This window comes from Xiphophorus maculatus, chromosome 12 (assembly GCF_002775205.1).
Source record: "Xiphophorus maculatus strain JP 163 A chromosome 12, X_maculatus-5.0-male, whole genome shotgun sequence".
Taxonomy (NCBI): Eukaryota; Metazoa; Chordata; class Actinopteri; order Cyprinodontiformes; family Poeciliidae; genus Xiphophorus; species Xiphophorus maculatus.
Window position 1 is genome coordinate 11,131,395 of NC_036454.1, and position 23,084 is coordinate 11,154,478.

Genomic DNA, 23,084 nt, shown 5'->3' on the forward strand with positions numbered 1-23,084 from the left:
CTGTGGTTAATTAATCTGGATCAATTGTGGTTGTAGTTGAGCTATTTTGTGTGGTACACGGCTCTCTGTCAAAACGTTCCAGTTACATTACGGCTACCGTAGTCAGGAGCGTCAGAGTAAGACGTACTGTGCTTTGACTGGCTGTTTTGTTTCGCCTCTCTTAAAGCAGCTTTAAATATGAAAAAAGCTAAAAAATAGACCATTCATTAAACAGTGAGGAAATACAGTAACTTCCTGACCAACAGAACAGTACAAGACACTGAAGGTCTGTTTCTGATCAGGGTGTCTGGAGCTGTAGATCACCACAGGAGGCTTTACAAACCAAAGTCTGTAAAGCCTTTGGTTTTACAGACTGTTTCTGTGACCTGCAGAAACACTCAGATGACCAGATAGATGGACAGGATACTGAGTACTGAGGACATGTACATTCTGTGTCGTCTTCAGTGAACCAGAACAAAAGCAAGTTTCATGGGAAACACGGATAAGTTTGCATAAATTAAGACGTCTTAAAAATACCCCAGTGTTCAGTGAGACAACAGACCAGGCAGGAGATCCAACAGCAAAGCTGCCAACAAGGAGAGACTGAGCAGATTGTACTGTTTCTGCTGCAAGACGGGGATAATCTTCCGTCGGTTGTTTCAGGAAAAAAATCTGATCTTTTCTATGGCAGTAGCAGCATCAAACGCAATGACAACAAAACCAAATGATCTGATAAAGGAGGTTGGATCCGGCCTGGAGTTGATTGTGCAAAGAAAATTATTTCAGAAAATATTAATTTTCTTTGAAACAGCAACTCTGTAACAGAGTCTTAAGTCAGAGACTTTCTGGTGTGCTGCAGCACAGCCTGCTACAGGAGATCCTTCTACTGACAGTAGTGATGATTTGAAAATACTTAATGAAAAAGAGCTACTTTCAATGTTCAATCAGATTAAAAGGCGAGAAAGAACCCAACTGTAACCTTTCTAATTTGTTTTCATAAAATAAAATAATTTTGCTAATCCTAACTTAACCTAAAAAAATTTTTTTATTTAATATTGGACAGAAAACACAAATATTCAAGGAAAATATCAGGTTTCAATTTGATTTACAGAGATATTTTCAACAAAATGACTGTTTTAAATGATTTAGACTTAAAGGAAATAACTTTCAAAACTCTTTAGCGGTTCTTACTTCCTCCATGATCAGGATGCCACAGCGGACCAGACTGTCAACAGCATCCAGAGCAAAACTCTGAGCCGACTGACAAGGCTGCAGAGAGCAAGAGAGAGAAAATGGCTTAGCTTGGTGGTGAAGCAGTCAAAAGTAAAAACAACTTCAGACTATCACCGTTCTAAGAAATACAGCCGGAGACAGCTGACAGAAGGCATAAGGTTTGGAGTAGAGATGTAGCGAAGATCACACAGGGAGAACGAGAGGCAGCTGGAAGGAGGCTGAGAGCTGGGGGAGATATTTCTTGGTGAGAAATGGAGTGAGAAACAAAGCTACAAGCAAAGGAGACAAGAAAGAGCAGCTGCTGAAATGAAAGGTGGGCTCACAGAAAGGAAAAATATTAGTGGCTCAGATTCGGAGCCCTTGAAGTCAGCCTGATGAAGCGTGCGCATTCAGAGAAATACACACACCCACACAATCCAAAACCTCTCTCTGGCTGAGATAGAGGCAGCAGAGCAGGATGAATGGCTGTTCAGCTCCATTAAACATCCATTGAATGAGACACACTGGGTGTGGATTTGTGTGATATGAATACAAACTCACTGGCATGATGCCCGGAGGCAGGAGATGGCAAAGCTGCAAGGCTTTCTCCGTCAGCTCCGACTGACCGAGCACCACATCAAACTCCATGTCACCTTTGACCTCCTCTCCCTCCACGCCGTCGCTCCTCACTCGGCTGCTGACGCCGCTGAAGACCACCTCGCACAGCATGGCCGACACCGCGCACGCTAGGACCGAAAACATCCGAGTGATTGCCGAGACACGTAGAGGAAAACAAGCTTTTGGCAGCAGAACACATGAAGATGTTAGAGTTTGGCTGAAATATTTGGGATGGATGGATTTATATAATCTATTTAAAGGTGACATATTAATGCTCCCTTGAACAGGTTAGGGTAGGTTTATGCTATACAAAATACATTTATTAAACCTTTTTACACAAAATAATTCTCAGTGAGATTTTCTGGTCAGTTCTGTCTATTTTGAGCCGTTTTAAATCCAAATAAGCTTCTGCTGGCCCCCAACTTAACATTTACACTCAACATAATTTTATATAAAATCAAGAATATTATGGGCAGCTGTGGTCATCCTCTTAAGAGTCACAGTCTTCAGTTAGAAGCTTCTTCAAATATGCTGTAATACAGACTGGTACAAGAAATCCTTCCTACATCTACAGCTCTTCGAAGAATCTTGAATGAATGCAAGTTACAACATTTAGCTCCTCTTTGGGATCAATAAAGTATTTCTGAATTAAATTTAATTGAAAATGGCTGAAAACAGATTCACAATTAGAAAATAATACATCTTTGAATAGCATTAGCAGAGCCTCCTGCACAACCAAGTAGCAAGTTGTTTCTGGAGGGTAAGTAAACAACAAAACACTTGACTTTTCCATTGTACAATAAATACAGCGGTAAAACCAAATGACCAAAAATGCTAGAGTGCCGCTTAGGTTGCTAGGTGACACGCAGAGCTTCGCCGAAGTTGCTAGATGAGAGGCAGTGCCTGTTGATTCGTGATGTTGCATTCAGGTTTTTGAAATGGCTAATTTTTCAGACACCAAAAACAGCTGGGCGTTTGTTTTGTAAGTGCTTAGGCAGTTTTTAAAACCCAAATCAAAGTGTAAAATTGTGCAAAATGTGAATTTTGTATAATATGTCACCTTTAAGCTTCAGTCCTTTATATTATTTTTCCTTTGTGAGTTGCTAGAAGAAACCTCCACACACTGTTTTTGTTCCTGAACAAAAGCAGCCTTCACATTTCACAAAGCAAATTTTAAAAATATTCAATACCATTCCGCTTTTTAGGTTGAAAGACTTTTTATTACGTCTTGTTTTTTCATTCATGTCGTTAAAATCCCTGCAATGTCATATCAATAAGCAGTCACTTTATTGTTGTCACTGGAAGTTGCCACCCATCTGTGAATGTTTTACACAAAACCACACTGACCAGCTGCTCCACTTCGCCCCCAGAATCATTTATGCAGGAATAATGAATCATATTATGAAACATTATTCTCCAGCAGTGCCAAACCAGAGCGACAGCAGGTATTTCTTCACCTCAGCATTCCTGTCAGCATGAAAATAAGAAGTAGCCGACAGATAGCTTTGGGGCTAAACGATGACTTTATACTGCCTTGCTGCTGCTCGATGATTATCATGCATCACTGATGCATATTCTGCTGCGCGCCAAACTCTTCAGCCAGAGAGGAGCGCGCAGATTTAATAAAACATTGCCATGAATTATTTAAAAATCAGCAAGTAAACCTTCAGCTCTGGGGAGCTGAACAGCATGGCTTTACATGTCAACACAAGTATGCTCAGCAGTGATGACCATCTGACTTTTTTATGCGACCCACAGTGATGCCTGTGGTGAGCTGTTAAATATACAGGCGCTGCAGTGAGACTCCAGCTGTGGCTTCAATTATTTCTACAGTTGCTGAAAAGTGAGTTAGAGTCAGAGGGAAAAGTGTAGCAGCCTTCTTTCGGCCAGCTGACCTGCAATAAGCAGCAACCGGTGGGGTTATCACTATACAACCAAAGAAAACCTGAAGAAAAAAAAACGTGCTTTACATAAAATACCTGTAGTTTTAAAACTGTTTCTAAACCAGTCAAGTATCTTGATATCAGTGGTCCTCCTTTGTTTTGTTTGTTTTACATGTCCATCCACTAGGGGGCACTGTGCTACCAGAAGCGTCGGTTTTGGGGTTTATACTCTTCTTCACAGTGACGTGCGGTGAGGTTCATAGCTGGTGAGGCACTGACGTCATCAGAATCAGATTTGCAAATAGATGCATAGATTGACAGCAGTTTACAGGTTATGTTTCACTTCTGCATCCTTACACATACAAACTGTAGCTCACAAAATCTATCGCTGCACTTGACTTGCTTCCCGAATCGTTTAGCCTAGCTCGCTGTCACTTACTCGGCAGTTGAGGAGTGAACAAGACGAACGTCTGGGATCTTGAGCGCCCCCTGCCATGAGGCAAGAGAACTGCCTGCCTCACCTCGAACCTGTTCTCTGCCGTTTATAATCGCTCATTACACGAAACACGTTACACAAACACAGTTGGTGACAAAAAGCACTGTACATTATATACATAAGCTAAATTATTGGAAATAAGTTCACATATTAAATTTGTTTAAACCATTTTATTGACGCCGTACAGCAACATGCTCTCTCCGCTTAGCAGCCAGCGCAGAGCAAGGGGTTGCGCAATCCAAGGTGAGGCAGAGCTCGCTGCTGCCTCACCGGCATCGCTTCCAAGCATTTGAATGGGAAAATAAGAAAATTCAGCGATTTTGAACAAATAAAAATCGAAATTGGTGAAGCTACATGAAAAATAAATATTTTTTAGTACAAACCACCAGATGAATATAACAATTTAAATTACTTTATGATTATATATTTTCTTTCTTTCCATGATGGCTGGTGAGGCACTGCCTCACCTGCCTCCCCTGACCGCACGTCACTGCTTCTTCATGTTATACGTCTTTTGGTGACGAGCATGGTGGAATAAAGTTTAGCAGATAAAACAAGGAGGAGTTATTTTTACTGATTAACAACTGGCTCATGCCAAACCTGGATGCATTCCAGAATATATTTAGGCAGAACTCAACCTGGGTCTGTACAAAAAAACAATATTCAAAATCCCCTGGAACACAAATATGTTGGAAAGTTTTAGATATTCAACTTTCCTGAGGTGTAAAAGTTGTTCCCACGACTTCAGCAACATATTCTCTGATAAAATCTGTTAGATTATTTGTAAGAATGCTGGTCTGAAAGTTTTAAGCTTAAATTCTGCAAAGTATGAAGCACATCAAACTTTTTTTAAGCAGACAGTAACCAGATTCATTCTTAAAACTAAAACAGCAAAGGAGTTTATCTTTTTATCCCCTTTTATACCTTTGTTTTAAAGCATAAAACTGTTGTGGATAAAAAAAAAACTAAGTATTCAAGTCTTTGCCAACTAGCTTGATTAGATAAATAATTGATAAGTAAATTAACAACAGTATAGTCTATAGATTATATTACATATAAAAGCTAAATAGTCTTGAAAAAACTAACTATAAAAAGCATTTTGCCTTAGCAACAATGAAACATGAACGAGGCAGTTAGGACTAATCTGAAGTCGTCTCTATAAAAAAATAAATGAGGAAAACGTATTCCAGCGGGACTGTGACCGGAAGAGGCTGTTTGCTTGCTGTAGTTTTGTATAATGGCTGGGTCCTCTGCTGCAGCGTGATGCCTCTTTATGACTCTGCATAATTTTATCTATGAGCTCTGAAGATAATTACACGTCGCGCACTTCCTGAGCTCCACACAAAGCAGTCAGAAAAACGGCAACTCGGAGAACCAAATTAAGAAAGGCTATCGTGTAAAATGGCGAGTAGAAAAAATATAAAACGGCACAAATCAGGTGCCTGGACGTAAACGACTGAATGTGTTTGTATTTATTGAAATTATTTTTTGGAAAATATATTTTATATGTTTAGAGTTGCTTTCGTACCATAATAAGTGAAACAGTCACCAACATTTTAATGTGGAAAATGTAATTTTTTTTTCAATTGCTGATTTTTTTGTGTTTTTATGATGTAAAGTACTTTGAACTGCCTTGTTGCTAAACAAATAAACTCGATTTATTGATTGATATATGGCTACTTCTACATGTCATTATCCAGTTTTGTTTTAACTGTTGTATTCTGTAGTTTTTTGCTAATTTACCTCATTTGCTTTTGCCTCTCCTCTTTAAATTTCTCTCCTCATATTGTTAGAAAGTCGAGCAGATAGACCGGGTCTGGGACGGTTTGAACTTCCTTCCTTCTCTGCTCTTTGGTTCTTTCTCAACCCTTCTAGGTTTTGGGCCATAGTTCAGGAACTAATTTAGCTTTAAAGAAGCTAATCAGTTGCTGAATGTTGAAAAAGAAATTGAGCCTGAGGTGATTTTACTATGAAAGACATTTATTATTTACAAGTTTGGCTCTTTTTCTAGTGATAGTTTATGAAAAGAAGCAAAATACTGAACTTTTAAATGTCATGTTTGTCGCTGTTCAGGTTCCTTGGAAACCGGGTCAAACTGATCCAATCTGCCTCATTTAAAGCTAAATCGTTCTGCTGCTCTGTCTGATCCCAACAACAAAATCTGAGAAGCACAATCTGGTCCAAATCAAAAATTTTAATGTATCTGAGTAAAAAAAAATACTCCTTCAATAGACTTAAACAGTTGGTAATAAATATTTAGTCCCTGCTCTGCTAAATCAGCGCGTACAAAAAGCCCAGCCGCCCCATGTGGCACCAAATCTCTCTGGTCTTGGCTCACTTTGTTCTGCTTCTCTATACAATTCAGAATTTTTACCAATTCCTCATTTTCTGTCAGTGAATTTGCGCCCACTCTTCCTCCTGGAAAAGGACTGGGGCTTTTATTTTGGTCGATGGAAGGATTTTTTTATATAACATTTTGCTGGAGATAAGAGTGAACTTCGATGATGCAGAGGAGAAAATAAAAAGCTTGTTGTGGAAGAGGACCTGCATGACCAAAGTCTAAGAAGCTAATTGCCAAGCTGACCAGAGGCTGAGGATTAGAGCGGCTAGCGCTGACCTGCAGGAAATAGCTGCATCCCTTTCACCTGCTAACATTTGTCCTCTAATAATGGAGGATGGATCAATAATTGATAATGGATCAATTATAGCTGCACCACGTGCACTTGGAAGAAAGAAATTCTTGATTTTTAGTTTTTGACTGTCTCCATAGCAACATCTCTGCATCCCAATGGAATAAAAAAATCACGTACAAGTAGAAAAGGAAAGTTTGTTTGTACAGCAAATTTCAGCAACAAGGGAAATCAAAATGATGAAAACACAAAAAAGTTAATTGCAATGGAAGGTAAAGAAAAGTTGAACTACTAACAAAAAATTACAAAAAAACAAAAAATGTTCAGTTAATTTTAATAAAAAGGCAACTCTAATCAAATGGGTTTTTAGCATCTGCATGATGCTTCTTTTTGTTTGGTTCTGGTTCTGAGGTTGAAGAGAATGGAAGATTGATACAACAGCAGCAGATCTTTATTGAATTGTGGTTCTAAGCCACTCAGTGATTTATAAACTAACAACAGTATTTTAAAGTCTATTCTTTGAGCTAACGGGAGCCTGTGTAGGGTCTTTAGAATTGGGTTTATGTGCTCTATCTTCCTGGTTTTAGTGAGAACATAAGCAGCAGAGTTCTGGATCAGCTGCAGCTGGAGGATTGATTTGTTAGGCAGACCTGTGAAGACGCTGTTGCAGTAATCAATGTGACAAACATTGATTACTGCACAACAATACACAAACATTTTCCTTAGGGGACAATAAGGTATAATTTAACAATCTAGTGTCATTGCTGGATGTTGGGCTGGCAGCTGCCATCATTCAATCCATTGAACAGCCTACATGATGCATATCATTCTGATGCTGAAGTGAATTTGACCAGTAAAAAGTGAATTTGTAGTGCTGGGAACCAGTTAGTAAATAAAGTTGCTGGTTATCATTGAAATTTTTGATTTAAGCTGGTGGACAGAAACCGATGATTAAATACTCTCACTTATTTCTTAGGCTACTCTTCCTCCTCCTTTGGCATTTGGGTTACTTTTAATTTGCCTTTTATCCTTTATTAAAAAAAAGAATTTTTCAACAGAATAATAAAAAGTTTAGGAGGAACTTTGTTAAAGATGGAACATTATTTCAGACCAATTTACATATTTTCCTATATCAGGAAGAAATTAAACTTCTTTATTAGTCTTTCAATTTCTAGATAGTGGAGGAATATCAATTGAGATCTGACGAGCCAAGAGGTCAGAACTGCCAATGCCTAACACAAAAAAATAAGACACACCAACAATATATATACAGTATATATATATATATGTATATATATATATTTCAAGGTGACATTTCAGCTTAAGCGTCACAGGAAAACTCACTCACCTCCCACAGCTTCCAGTATGAAGGTGTGAGTCACCTTCTGGGCCAGAGCAGAGAGGTGAAGAACAGAAGCAGCGGACGGACGAGGGACAATGAGAGGGTCTTTCCTAAAAGAGAGTTTTTACTCAAAATAGAGTTTTTATTGCTTAAAAAGGGTTTTCACTGTTACATTGAAGAGTTATACTTTAATTTTTTGTCAAAAGAGCCAAATTTTGTTAATCATACTCAATTTGTACAAGCAGTAAAAAGGTTACAATACCCAAGAGCAGAGGTGTCAAACTTGTTTTGTTCTGGGCCAAATCAAAAATCTGAATGTTCTTAAAGGGCCAGCTGCGCCAGAAAATATTGATATTAATAAATAGTTGTTTCAATTTTCAATAAGTACTTATTAAAATTAAATAATATTGAACATCTTTTCACACTGCCCAGTCCCTCCTAGGAGTTTGTGATTGTTTTAAATTCAAAATATTTGTAAAGAATTGTTAGGATACTTGCCCTAATGTAACTTTTTATTAATCACCTTATCAGTTACTTGACATCAAGTAAGACTAAGGCAGCAGTCACTTAAACCCAATGTTTTTGGTCAATTTTGAGAAAGATGTGGAATCTGTTGATTTTGTGTGAATTTTGCGGATTTGTGAAAAACTTGAGGGCCTTCCTGATATAATTTGGAATCTAGTTGGCCACTTAAAATGCTACGGCGGGCCGGATTTGGCCCTCGGGGCTCGAGTTTGACACGTGCCCAAGAGGGTGAATGTATGTACTTTCAGTGCTTGTTCTAATTCTGTAGCAGAAACACAACAGAACTACCCTGTCGGCAATGCAGCGATGATGAGGTGAGGTGCAAGCAGGGAGAGAGAGTAGTGGACGATTTCTGGAAGAGTTCCCCTAAAGCCAACGTCTCTGTTCCTGAACAAGAGCTCCTCGAGGAGCCAGGCGACGTCACAACACAGGACAGATGTACTCACGCCCTGCGGAGCAGCGGAAGAAGGAGATGTTTAATTCCAGAATCAGACATGAGCATTAACCATCTGGAGATATGAGTCTGGGATTGCTGGGTATGACTCAGAAAAATCACTGTCACACTCTACTACACTGAAAACCAATTTTGTTTAAGAGTCTCTAGGAGTATTGATGGATATTGAGGAGCAGCGGCAGACTTTAATGCAGAGAGCAGCGAACATAGCAACACAGGAAGGATGTGTGTACCTTGCTGTGTTTGTAGAGTAGCAGACTGGACACGAGACTGGTGGACATCACAGCCGTGCAGGAAGCGACCGCTACATAAAAACACAAACACCGTCCTGAGATAAAGATTTAATTAAGGCTCAGTGGGATTTTAAATAATTCTGGATTTACAGAAGATGAGGTGGAGGACGATGGCAACGCTGAGGTCTCTATCTGAATGCCTCTTCTCTTCGAGTTCAGGAGCAGAATGCAACGCAGGCAGAAGCCACGACATCCGTCTCTTCCCAAACACACTGTCAGCTCTAAAATGAAAAAGTAAGAGGCATTTAACTGAACGTTCAATTCAACTCAATTCTTCCCTACTAAACTTTAAATTACACTTCTTTTCTCCTGATAGCCAATTACAACAATCAAGTGGTTTTAGATAGCTTGATTATTTGTTGCACACTCACACGGCTCCGGAGTTTATTCAGGGTATATTCAGCTCCACTCTGTATGATAGGAATCAAGGTAACAACAATGCAAGCCACTGCAATTTTATCCCATTATCATTAATCACACGAATCCGATCAAAGCTCGTTTCTCTTTGAACTCACTCTAATTGTAAAAATGCAGAAGGGCAGCTTTTAAACAAGTTAGCCTCTGGAAATGTTGTTTGTCCCTGCGCTCAATAGTAAACGACTGATTTATCTGCAAAATACAACAATGGGCACGGATTGGATTTAAAGTTGCATGGTGTCTTCAAACAAAATGAATTTCCTGACTAAATAAAGACAAAGCCAATTTGATGACTTAAAGCATTATATCAATATTATATCAATAGGGATAATATATTTGTTAACGTATAACAAATATATTTGTTATATAAATAGATTATGACCGAAAACATTTTTGTTTACAATGACTTTTGACAATTTTCCTGATTGAAGCTTGAAACTGAAGACTAGATTTGAACTGGAGAGAAATGTTTATGATATCCATTTTTTAATACCTACTTTTTATTAAAGACTTTTAAATTTAGCTTTGTAATTTCATTTTGTCTTGTACATAAAAGGTGAAATAAACTTGCTTTGCCTTCTTTGGTTATCTTGACGGGTTCACTCCATCTTGAAAGTTAATAAAACTATTCTGGATTAGGATTGCTTTTTATTTTTCATATTCATACTAAAACGTGGTAACATTTTTGGACTAAGGCCCAAAGGATTATGTATGAAATTATTTCAATTCAATAAAGACTTTTTTTTTTAAAATTGATGAACATATTTCACATAACAAATGGAACAGAAAAAAGGAGTACCGATTTTGGGGAAAAATATTTATCTGATCTTATTTACATTTAATAAAAACATTTAAATTGGAGATTTTTCAGACCATTTTCAACAAGTAATGTAAATATCTCCATTTTTTTTACAGTAATGAAAGCTTTACTAAAGGTAATAATGTTTTTATATGTTTTAATTATTTATTTTATCATTTGTTATTAGTTATGAGTTCCAACCCTTTGAGTCTAAACCCACCTGAGTTTAGACTCCTGCACAAAGAAAGAAGCGTTCATTAATTTATTACAAAAAGCTTGATCTTTAACTCCAACCAGGGAGGAGATGTGAAAATGTTTTTGACATCTTCTTAGGACCCACTCAGATGAAGGTGTTATGCATTAAGAATGCAGTGGGAAGGGAGTGTGAGAGTTTCCAGAGTGTTTTGGATATGCACAAAACCTCTGAAGGGCATCGCGTCAAGTTCCTGGGTAACAGCAGCACTGGCGTGGCTTAGTTTTTGAAAACCTTGAGAGGTTTGAGGTGTAACGATTAAATCAATATTCAATATGCAGACTCTGAAAGAAAGGTTTGGTGTGCTTTCAGTGCAGTTAAAGTGAAGAAAACAAACAGAAATGTAATTTTCTTCAAAATAAACTCTATAAAAATTATTTTCTTAATAAAGAAAGGGAATTTATTGATGTGGCTCGATTGCTTTCAACAGAGTAATATAAAGACTCAAGGTTCTTAATCTAAAAAAAGAAAGAAAGCAGAGACACTGGAAATGAACAACAACCTGTAGACAACAGAAAATGTGATAATGTCTGGAAATACTAATATTTGCCTCACTTTATTCTTCTTTCTCATGTATATCCAAATCTGGAAATGCTGAAACAAATTTCTATACTTTTCCCAAACTGTAACCCTGTGTCTTCGTGTTTATTTTGGTTTATCCAGGTTAGAGTTCAGTGAATGTATGTTTTAATGATACCAAAATCTGCTTTTGCTCTTTGTTTTTTGTTTCAAAACAATTAACATTTAACAAAGGGAGTAATTAAGCTTCACATGGAACCAGGTCTATACCTTCCAACTCCAGATTGAGGCCAAAGTAAAGTGTTTATTTGACCTACCTTTCATTCTCCTATCACACTGAGAAACCAAAATATTTTGTGACAGTAGATTTTAACCTACTTTAATCTTAACCTGCAACAAGCCTACATTGGGCCACCAGGTCACGTTTGCACAGTTAACAATCCTGGCCCCACTGTTGCCAACTCAACCACTTTCTTGCAATATTTAGCAACAGACAAAAAAATGAGTACAAGTCCAAAATCTGAACCGGCAGGTCAGGTTTTTTAAATGTTGGTAATCACCGATCAGCCAGAAAACTGCCATCAGTTCACCTCTAGTCCATTCGAGTGGTGGCAGTATCATGCTTAGAGATGTGAGATTTACTAACCCAGCGGACTCCAAAGTTCGGATTGAGATGGTTCTTGAAGTCACAAATCAAAAAATGTTCTTCAGAGTTTCAATAAAACAAAAGTTAGTAACTATAGCATGAATAATTTCAGCCCATTGTGTCTTGATTAATTATCTTGAGAAAACTCTTCAGTCAGAGGCTTCTCAGATTTGCTGTAACACAAACTGCTACAAGAGACGTTTCCTACCAACAGCACATCACCACCTTCAATAACTCATTGAAGAATGTGAATTAATGAGCTACGACAACATTTAACTTCCCTTTGGGACTAATAAAGTATTTCTGAATTTGAATGTGAATTCTCCTTAAGTGATGACCATCATTCATCTCCTTTAACACACTTTGGACTCGTACTGAAACACAATGAGACAGAACTTCCATCTGGTTTTCAGATGTGGAGAGTTTTATTAAAGTATCAACGGTTCAGAACAGAACAGGTGTTAAAAGGACAACCAGAAGCGGCGCTTTGGTTTGCCAGATGCTGGTCTAGTTTTCTTATTAAAATAGCATCAGGTATGCTTGCTGATGTGTGTTGCAGTCTGAGACAGTCATACTGCGATGCGATTGTGGTGTAAAGTCTTGTAGATGCAGAAAACAAAATGGAAAAACGTTTTTAGAGAATTAAGAGCTTGACGCATCATGACTGCTCTCACTGCAGAAGATTTTCCAAATTTTCCACAGCCAAGTCAAGTTCTAAGTAATCTAGCTGAACGAAGGAGGATAAAAGTCTGTTTGATTTTCTATCTAAAGCTCACTGTTTGACAGTAATTGTCTTGATGAAACGTGGTATTTGAGGCACTCAATGAATCATTTCAACCCTGATTTAGACATAAAAATGTGTGCTTTCAAGCCACGAAGGGGTTTTTGCCTCATAACAAGCACCTTTGCTGTTGTTAAAGGTGTAGCTGTGTGGCTATTCTTCACAATAAGCGTCTTTTGAACAATGTTTGGACAACTACACTTGCTGTTACCGCGGTACAGCTGCAGGTTTCAAACACTGCAGAAATTAACACAAAATCTCTACAGTAGTGCTCTTGTTGTTTGGACATGTAGCTGTGAATTGCAATCAAACACAGCAGTGTAAACACCGACAAACGGTCTAGTGAATGCGAGTCCTTCAGAAATATAAGGTCAACTCGGAAAAGTAACTGCAGGTGCATCACTCAAACACTGAGGCGTGTTTGATAAAAACTTCCGGCCTCTTACCTGGAGAAGTGTGGGCGCAGCTTGACTGTTATTTATGCATCTTAGCTCTGCACGTGTGCAAGAGAGATATGCACAAGAGCATCAGCATGTGTCTGTGTGTGTGTCAAATCTGGACCCACTGACTGTAAAAGCTCTTGATCTCAACTGAGAATAAACAAACCGCTCAGAGTTATTGCACCTTTGTAAATAAATATTTCACACGTGAGGACTTTTAATTTTTAACAACCCACTCATCCATCTGTTTCCTGTGCAGCATTAACATGCAGGGGCAGAGAGACGCTTGGAGAGATGAAATCTAAGTAACCAAGAAATCGTGCCGCAGCATCGTTTTTGGTGCAGACCTGAACTGGGAGCTAAAAGTACTCTCATGCTGGTAACAATTAAATATCTTCACCGTTCTTTGGAACTTTTAGGAATCAGTTTTGATATTCCTACTGAAAACATGAAGTGGAGAGCCCCTCTCTGAGCAGAGTAAACACACGAGGGGAGAAGCTGCTTTGCTCGTTAGGCGCCAAGCAGAGATTGAGCGGGGATGTTATTTTCTTTCCGTTATCTTTTTCACTGGCAGACTGTAATGTTGATGGTAATTGGAGCGAGTCTAAGAGGATGAAGCTCTCATCAGGGCTTGCATCATGCCTGTGCCAGATTTAAGGTTTAGAGGGGAAGTTGTTCAAAGTTTAACAGAAAGGAACTTTTCTAATTTCACAGATGTTGGATAAAAATGGCAAAAAAAAAAACAACAAACGGGAATCCTATTGGGGGTGTTGTTACATTACAGTTTTCACACTCACTCGTGCACAGAGGAAGGAGCGCAGGCGGTTTGATTACCTGTTGTTGAGGACAACAGGCAGCAACAGGTCCTGTAGAGGGAGCCATTCATCTACTCTGCACCGCCCCGACTCACACATCTCCTACACATAGAAAAACTCATGATTAACGCACAGGAAAGCAGATGTTCTACACCATTTAACACACTTTTAGTCAGCAGAGCCAAGAGAAATGCAGAAAGTTGGTACAATTTTTGGCAGAAGCTTCGTCTCAAAATGGTATCAATCTGTAAATAACTTGGCTATATTTGCCAAGTTATTAAAAAGAGATTCATAACATTTTAATCATTTTGGAGAAGAAAAAACATTTGTGGTTATTTCTACTGCACAAATTATACTAATATGTTCAATTTAACACAGCTCCATCCAAGTGAATCAAAATATATACATTATGGGTCAAAAGAGCGTTTCATTACAAGAATAAAGCTTCAATAAATTTACAGTCTCAGCTCTCATTTTTAAAAGTAAATTTACTTAGCCAACTTTTAAAGGTCAGTATGATTTATGCAAGGCGCACCGTTTGTCATACAAATCAACCGTGACCTGTCTGTGAAAAAATATAAATATTTATGAAAATGCAACCTATGCATACCGACATTTTAAACAGTTATTGTTTTAAAACCACTAAAATATTCCCCTTATGACCTTTTCACAGTTTAAAGTGCTTCTAAAGAGGAGGAACTCACTGTTTTCTAAAATAAAGTCATGAAGTCATTAAAATTTTCCAAGTGTTTGGTAAAAAGAGTAACCCATCCCTAAATGTATCTGTGCACTGCCAGTCAGCCGGCTGAAAGAAGGGACCTACTTACACAATACATACAGCTCTGGAAAAAATTAAGAAACCACTTAAAATTATAGGTTTCTCTGATTTTACTTTCTATAGGTATATGCTTGAGTAAAATGAACTTTGTTCTTTTATTCTATGAACTACTGACAACATGTCTCTGAAATTCCAAGCAAAAATTTAGTATTTATTTACAGAAAATGTGAAATGGTCAAAATAACAAAAAGGATTTAGTGCTTTCAGACCTCAAATAATGCACAGAAAACAAGTTTATATTAATTTAGAAACAACCATACTAATATTTAAACTCTGTAAGAGTTCAAAAATCAATAATTGGTGGAATAACCAGGAGGTTTTCAATGGGGTTTAGTGCAGTAGGCTCTACATTTTTTTTACAGACCTGCACATTTGGCTGTTTGGAAATACTATCCTGAAAAACTGTAATGGTTTGGAAACTGAAGGTGCAAATTAAATGTTATGAAAAACATAACAGTTATGAAATGTAATGTTTTTGTTATGTTGCAATTATTACCTATTTACACAATAGGTAATATTAGGTAATTATTACCTATTGTTCATAGTAACAATAATAATATATTATTATAATATTATAGTAATAGGTAATATTATTTTAGTAGCACTTTGAATAATAGTAAAAATTCTGTTATAAAGAAATTATTTTGTTGAGTCTGTTTTAAAACGGGGAGTACGTTTTTAAGGTAGAGAAACTGATGTTTCCAAACCATTAAAACTACTGATCGTTACAACACTGTGGGACTGGCACAACAGACATTAACACGTTTAAAAAACAGACTGAGGTGGAGAAAAAACAGACAGGTGTATTGAAGGAGAACTGGAGGAACTGTTTTGTACAAACTTGAAAAGAGACTATCAGACTATTTTAATCAATTTATGGGTTTACCATAAAATGCGTCGCTGCTGCGTGATTAACTGATAGGAGTCTGAAGTATGGCTGCATAATACTAAGAACACAAATTGTGATATAATGGTTAAAAACTGCGATGACCAACATTTTCCTCACTTTATGCAAGCTCAGATCAACTGTACTAGAACAAATCAAATTCCATACTTTTTCCAAACCATGGATAAATATAGATGCAGTGGATAATTGATGTTTCCAGTTGGCAGTTCTCTGGATTGCTTGTATGCTGGGATTTTCCAGGTTTCATTTTATAACTCACATATGTAAATTACCCTTTGATCATTTCTTAACCCAAATGAGGGCCCGTATCTTTCACCTTGAGAGAAAATGGCTGGGAAAGGTGGATCATCACACTTCCTGCTGGTTTCTTCCAGAGAAGCAACAACAGCCACTGCAACACAGACTGTAAACCAGCTTCCTGTGTGGACATGGAAAATATACGTCAGCAAACAGAAATTCACTCTTTATATCCCCGAAATAAGTACATCAGGAGGAAAATTCCAATTCTAACATCACTGATGGCCATAAAGTACAAGTAGTAAGAGAAAACATCCGGCTTCTGGATGCATGAGCAGTGCGTTCTGTACTTTACGTGTCTGAATGAAAGAACAAAATGCTAGAGTGAAAACCCTAGTATTGCAATTAACAGAGAGCAACACCCACTCTCTACAGCAGAGCTTTGGAGTGTAGATAACAGAGGGCAGCTTTTATGGAGACCAACAGCAATCAATGATGCCTTGGACAAATTATCAGCAAACCCTTAACTAATCAAGCTCTGCAGGCTGGTGAGAGAGAAAAACCCTGAGAGAGTCTAGCAGCTGTTATGTCACTGAAAATGTTTTTCCTCTTGACCCTAAATGTGTAACAACGAGCCGTCTCCCAGTACAAGCCTGAGAAAACTGTGTCAGCAACAATGACATCCTGAGCCTTGGTTAAGTGAGAAATATTCATCGTCTGCAGCACTGAAATAGGCACTCATGCACTCAACAGTCTGGCTTAATACTTTTTGGAGAACCATTATGCTTTCAACAAACCTTTTCAGGGGGGTGTAGGTAGAAAGCATACGGTGTTATGGATTTAGAGGATCCTGCCCCTTTGTGAAAATACGCTCTTAAAACAGTGTAAATATACCCGAGTGGTGCCTACGCCTACATCAACCATATGGCTGGTGCAGATTTAAGGGCGGTGCTGATGCTGAACTTTTAGCTGATCATTCTGGCAGAGCAGTAGCAGCTCTTCCTGTTTCAGTGCTTCCTTTACTTGCAGTATCATCTAAAACCCAGGGGTGTCCAGCAAACCTAGACAGAAATCCCTGTTTTATTTTAGGATACTTTTCCACCAAAGCGGTTCTGAAGGCTGGTGCCAGTTAAAAATTGTTATAAAAAAGGACCAGTTAGGATGTACCACTCGAGATTGGGCTCAGAGCCACACCTTCACATCTAAGTAACTGTTTCAATCAAATAAAGGTTTAATACTTTGTGTGTTTATGGAGTATCACAGAGAAGGAAGATAGTTTAACTGAACAAAGCTGGATGATCCCAGTATTCTGGCAAAATAAGTTCTAATATCATCATATTAACTAAAGAACTATGCTTTGAACAACATGGAGTGTACACTGCAAAAAAACTAAATCTTACCAAGTATTTTTGGTCTGGCTTCTAGTGCAAATATCTAAGAAAACTTGAAATACAGTAGTAACTTTTCAGCGAGGTATAAGAGCTTGTTCAATATAAATAATTCCTTAATATTGATAAAAAGGTTCTAATTTCACTGGCAGATTTTTCACTAATACAATATTTTCCCCATGTTATAAGTAAAATAATCTGCCAGGGATACTAGGACTTTTTAAATCAATATTATGGAATCATTGACTCAAAACAATTTCCTATATCTTGCTAAAATTTTACTTGTAAGTTAGTTTTGTCTTATTTCAAGTTTATTAAGATAACTGCACTAGAAATTAGACAAAAGATTTGTAAGATTTAGTGTTTTTGAAGTGCAAGAAAACATTAAAAATATGCAGGGCAGTGTACCTCGATGAGGAGGGCTTAGCAACGCTGGACTGAAGGCAGAAAGCAAAGAAATGCCCACTGTTACCATAGTTTAAACTCAAACAGAAAATACTGGTGGCCAACAAGTCCAGCTCAAATTGTGATCTGATAAACCAAAAATAAATTTTATTCAAATATCACTGAAAATTGCCTCCCTTTTAAAAAATTATCAAAATCTGAACAATAAAAGCAACATTTCCACTTTTTCAAGACTGCAGAAACCCTGATGTAATGACATGGCTCCTGGGAAGAGGAAAACCAGCCACTAAGTGGCTCTTGCATTCGCCTTGTTTGAGTCCTGCAACTGTTTTTAAGGGAAAATCCTGATGCAGTAATGTTAAATACATAAATGGATATAAGTACACCATTCCACGAGTTTAATGTATAAAAGGTCTAGATTTCAATTATTAAAATCTAATCTTAAGTGAACTTAAACCACTAAAAGCCAAAAAGGAAACGTTTGAGAGAAACCAAGAACACCCCTATAGCACTAAAACACAAAATATGTAAAACCCGAGAATTTAAAGGTGTACTTTATGTTTTGTGTATATTCCAAATGGGCGATGTGATAATCTTCCTCAGTTTCTTGATTTCTCCTGCAGCTGTAGGAGTCGTAGGCTGCATGTTTGCTCAGATTTCTGAGAAGATTTATTATGCATGTGAGATACCAACAAACATAAAAGATCCTAAGGAAAGACAAGTCACGCTAAATCAAAAATTATCTGTAAACCATGTCTTTGTTTTCAGATATGAGTCAGTCGGTTATTGCTATGTTATTTTTTGACGCAAACTGCCATATTGAGTGATTCAATAATTACCAGTGACTGCATGTGCCTCGTGTCACACCAAATCAGTTTGATAACGAGCGAAGCAAACCAAACTACTGTAACTTGCTTCCTGTTGGTAGCTGAACACCAACATCTGCACTTTTTCCCTCCGCCTCTTACAGCATCGCGGCCTCACACATTTCTTCCTCTCACAGCTTGAGAAACCAAATCTGCTGTGTTGCTCTCGAGGGCACAACAGTTACAGATGGCTGCCATTAACCGTGTGCCTGCTAGTGTGTGTTTACTCGCGTGCACCTTTACGTTGGTGTCGGCCGCACAGTCGTATGAGATGCCCACAGGGACCAGGCTGACATCAGGGACAGATCCCTCTTTGATGAGCTGCCTGATGCGAGCCAGCCACTGGCCGCCGTGGCCAAACGCCGCTGACACGCCGACGCTTAACGCCTGACCCTCACGAAGCAGCTCACATACCAGCTGAGGACGAGAGACATGACAAAAAAAAAGGTCTGTAAATCCTGGCATCAGTTGCATACGATGCTAATTATTGATTAATGAATTAATCTAAATACATTGATATGAAAAAAAGAACATTATATATTTTTTAAAAACTATCAGCTATATTAAATACTGACCACATTAACATAAAATTGTGGTTTTCTCACATTGAGGTTTCCCCCAGTGTATTATAAGCCTGGCAGGCCACCAGGTTTTACATGCTTCCCCCGCCAGGCTAAGCATTTTTTGCTTATTTATTATAGATGTTTTTATGCACAACAGTGACAGCAAAGACGGGTTAAAGAGTCTCTTTGGTGACAACATCAGCAAATAAAGTGACAGATAAAGGATAACATTTTTTTTATTTAATCAAATTACGGATGTCTTATGAAAATTTCAATCATAATTCGAATGACAAGACTGCAGTGAAAAAAACTGATATTTATTTAACTGCATTTGCTTGATGTTTGCCTCTTTTTTAAGACTTTATAGTTGGTGTTTCGGTTTTGTTAATAAAGCCACACAATAACACATAATTACCATGTGATATTTTAACATTTCCTGTCAACTTCAAACATTTTTTTACTCAAAAACATGGTGGGCCGCTGGATGACTGCTCTACCACCCCCACCGCCAGGCTTAGCAAGTTTTGTGGGAAACCCTGTTCATTATTAAACTTGGACGGATTTACAAGATAAAACAAGAACCTTTTGCTGTTTAGAAAAATGAAAGATAAAAAGAGTAAATAAAGAATACATTCATAAAGAAGGCCTGGTTGCTCTTGAAGGAATGAGAAGTTGACGTTGCTCCGTTATGCAGCTCGACTTGCGCTATCAAGGTGAAATTTAAGGAGCTTGTTGAGAGTTTATATTTCTAAACAGAACCACATAAAGTTCATTTTGTATCTTGGACTGTTTGGACTGGATGCGCCCTCCACCATATTTGTTTCTCTTACAACCAGCTAAGCTTGAGGATAACCAGTTGTGCCCTCTTGTGGATGGCAACCAAACTACAACACTGAAAGAAGGTCTAAGCGGACATTATTAGTTAATCAATTAGAACTCATTTTAATCTAATAAACCGTGAATCGACAATTTAAGTAGATTCATTGTTTGCATCCTTGAGACAAAGGTAATGTAGGAAGATGCTGGAGGAAGGGGTACAGATGATAGAAGCAGCTGAAGGATGACGAATCAAAACAGAACGGACGGGGTAAAAAGCAGGAAAAAGGAGCGATTGTGTGTGTGTGTGGGGGCGGAGGACACTTTATGACATTCAGAGACACTTCCCTCGCCTCGAGTACTGTTTTCCCCTTACAAACAGGAGAAATTCAATTACCATTGAACAGCAGCTAAGCAGGCCCACACTCAATAAACAATAAAGGTCTATTAACATTGAAATACAACCGATAAACAGGCCTGCTCTCTCACACAAGGCCAATATGCTTAGTCACATAAATGGTAAATGAAGGAAAGAAATAAATGGACAAACGAATAAATAAAACTCTTTACATACCACTGGGGTTGTACTACTGTGTAGAACAGTTTGAGCTTCACAGCACAGCATTGATCTGAAAGAGGTCCAGATCTTTGAATAAAACCTACAGATGCTCATCAATAAATAAGTATTTTATTGAAAAGCTTACATATTCAAGTGTGTATACAGTTTTAAGGTAGATATTAATTTAATACAAGTTGAAATAAGGCTGTAACAAAGAAAATGTGGAAAAAGTGAAGCTCTATGAATGCACAGTATCTACTTTACATAGGTAAACATAAATAAATACTTAAAAAGCATCAGTCTATGTCAAATATATGTGAATTTTTAAGTTTCTCTTACAATGAATAATTTGGATAAGAATAATTTTACTTTATAGAGGGAAGCAAACCTCTTTAGAGAAATTTGTACAAAACAACAGCTTCTTTTTAAATAGAAACAGGTATTAATTGCTGCAGTGCTACACAGATAAACAGCACCAGAAAATCTAGAAAAGATGTGAGGGAATAGTAGATGCTGCATAATGAAAAGAAGAAAAAAAAAAGCACAAACCATCCTCTGATAAGAGAATAACAATGAGGGCAGACCTGCCAAGTAAACACAATCAGGTAACCAGCGCTCTTCTCATTTCTCCACCCTGTTCTCATTGCTTTGTGGAGCAAAACCCAAAGTGGGATCTCTGTAGCAAAATGCAACCCCTCTGGTAATTTCAGGAATGAATAGAAAGTGGGATGAAGCTGGGGAACGAGGGAAAGCAGGAAAATACAGGTTGTATTCCGATCGAGGAGTTGGCTGTGATAACACGCCACCACAGAAAGCCAAATTATAATGATGCACATTGCTTACCCTGCAATTTTATACAATTACCTGCCATTTCTTTATTTTTGTTAAAAAAAAAAAAGCAAAATTCATAAGCAATTTAATTTCTGTCAGGGTTGCTTCTCCTCGTTGTTGGTTACATGTAAACAGCTGACAGGGAGGATGTCCTTAGATAATTTCATATTGATGGCCTGAAATCAGCACATCATGGGTGCAGTAGCTCTACAGACAGCACATGTATTATTGCATTTTAGTGCCACACTGCAACAATTTTTGCTTGTTTTAGCTGATTCTATTCCATCAAGCTCTTCTGATCATTTTTTTCATCTCAATAATGGTTTCCATAACCAAAGGACATTTCAAATAGCTATTTTCTTGAGGTCTACAGCTTTTTTTTTTCTTCTTTTTTCTTTGTCCTCCCCTGCAGGGGGTCTTTTGTGGGCCCTAGTTTCCCTTATATGAAAGTAGGCTGACAGGAAAGGGGGAAGAAAAGGGAGAAAGACATGACGCAAATGTCGCCGGGTCCGGGAATCGAACCCACAACGGCCACATTGAGGCCTCCAAACGTGGGTCGCGCTATCCCCTACGCCAGTGGTTCTCAAACTTTTTTCAGTGATGTACCCCCTTAAAAATATAGTTTTAGTCAAGTACCCCCTGACACGGGCAAAACATTTTTGGAATTAAAAAGAGGTACAGTGCTGTAAAATCACTGTCTGATTTATTAAAGCCAAACAACTTATATCAGTGAACCTGAAAAATACATCCATATTGCAAACATTGCATGGTTAAACAAAAAAGAAAAACAGAAGACGGTGACCACCAGGAAGGTATAAAACCAGTCAAACCGTTTTATTTTAAAGGATATTGAAACTAAATACTGAATATAAAATTCAGTGCATGAACACACATTTATATTTTATCGAACTTTTTACAAAATAATTTTTCCCAAGACTTATTATGAGGAGCCTACTGATTTTTTAAAGATATTTTGAAAAGCTTCACGTACCCCCTGCAGTACCTCCACGTACCCCCAGGGGTACGCGTACCCCCATTTGAAAACCACTGCCCTACGCCACCACAGCACGCCCAAGGTCTACAGCTTTTTAAAAACATTTGCTGCATATTAGTCCAAAGGCCTCACTGCACATAATTAATTTGCAGATTTTCATTCATGCTGTACGGATAACAGCAAAATAATCTTTTATTCTCAGAGTAAGCAGGTGAAAGGTCTGTAGTTATTTTCACAGCATAATATTTACATTTGGAAGATGTTGGGAAACACCCAGGCATGAAGGTTTGGAGCGACTGAATCAACACATCTGTCGCTTGTAAAACGAAAAACTATTTGTATAATGACGGACAAAAGTTACCTGAAATCTGAAAACATAGGAAATTCAACTGCAATTTACTATGAACAAATTTTATTGAACACTATAATCCAGTTGTGTCCAAACTTTTTGTCAAATGGGCCAAAATCCTAGACTTAAAAGGACTCGAGGACAAAAAAAGAAAAAAAAAAAAAGAAAAAGATTTTTACCAACTCAATAACTAAACATGCAATACTTAAATTAAACAAAGTAGTCAGAT

The 23,084-nt window shown here is 37.8% G+C and overlaps 1 protein-coding gene across 1 annotated transcript in view; it reads right to left on the minus strand.

The window, feature by feature from the left end:
* Window positions 1–23,084, minus strand: part of LOC102232250 (glycerol-3-phosphate acyltransferase 2, mitochondrial-like) — a 143,765-nt gene that overhangs the window by 13,207 nt on the left and 107,474 nt on the right. Inside the window, exons 11-19 of the mRNA XM_023344115.1 lie at window positions 18,981–19,160; window positions 16,164–16,265; window positions 14,122–14,204; window positions 9,523–9,653; window positions 9,373–9,443; window positions 8,974–9,134; window positions 8,167–8,270; window positions 1,753–1,937; window positions 1,171–1,248 (exon numbers count right to left, since the gene is read on the minus strand). Of these exons, the coding sequence (XP_023199883.1) occupies window positions 1,171–1,248; window positions 1,753–1,937; window positions 8,167–8,270; window positions 8,974–9,134; window positions 9,373–9,443; window positions 9,523–9,653; window positions 14,122–14,204; window positions 16,164–16,265; window positions 18,981–19,160 (1,095 nt within the window). The remainder of the gene's footprint in view (window positions 1–1,170; window positions 1,249–1,752; window positions 1,938–8,166; window positions 8,271–8,973; window positions 9,135–9,372; window positions 9,444–9,522; window positions 9,654–14,121; window positions 14,205–16,163; window positions 16,266–18,980; window positions 19,161–23,084) is intronic.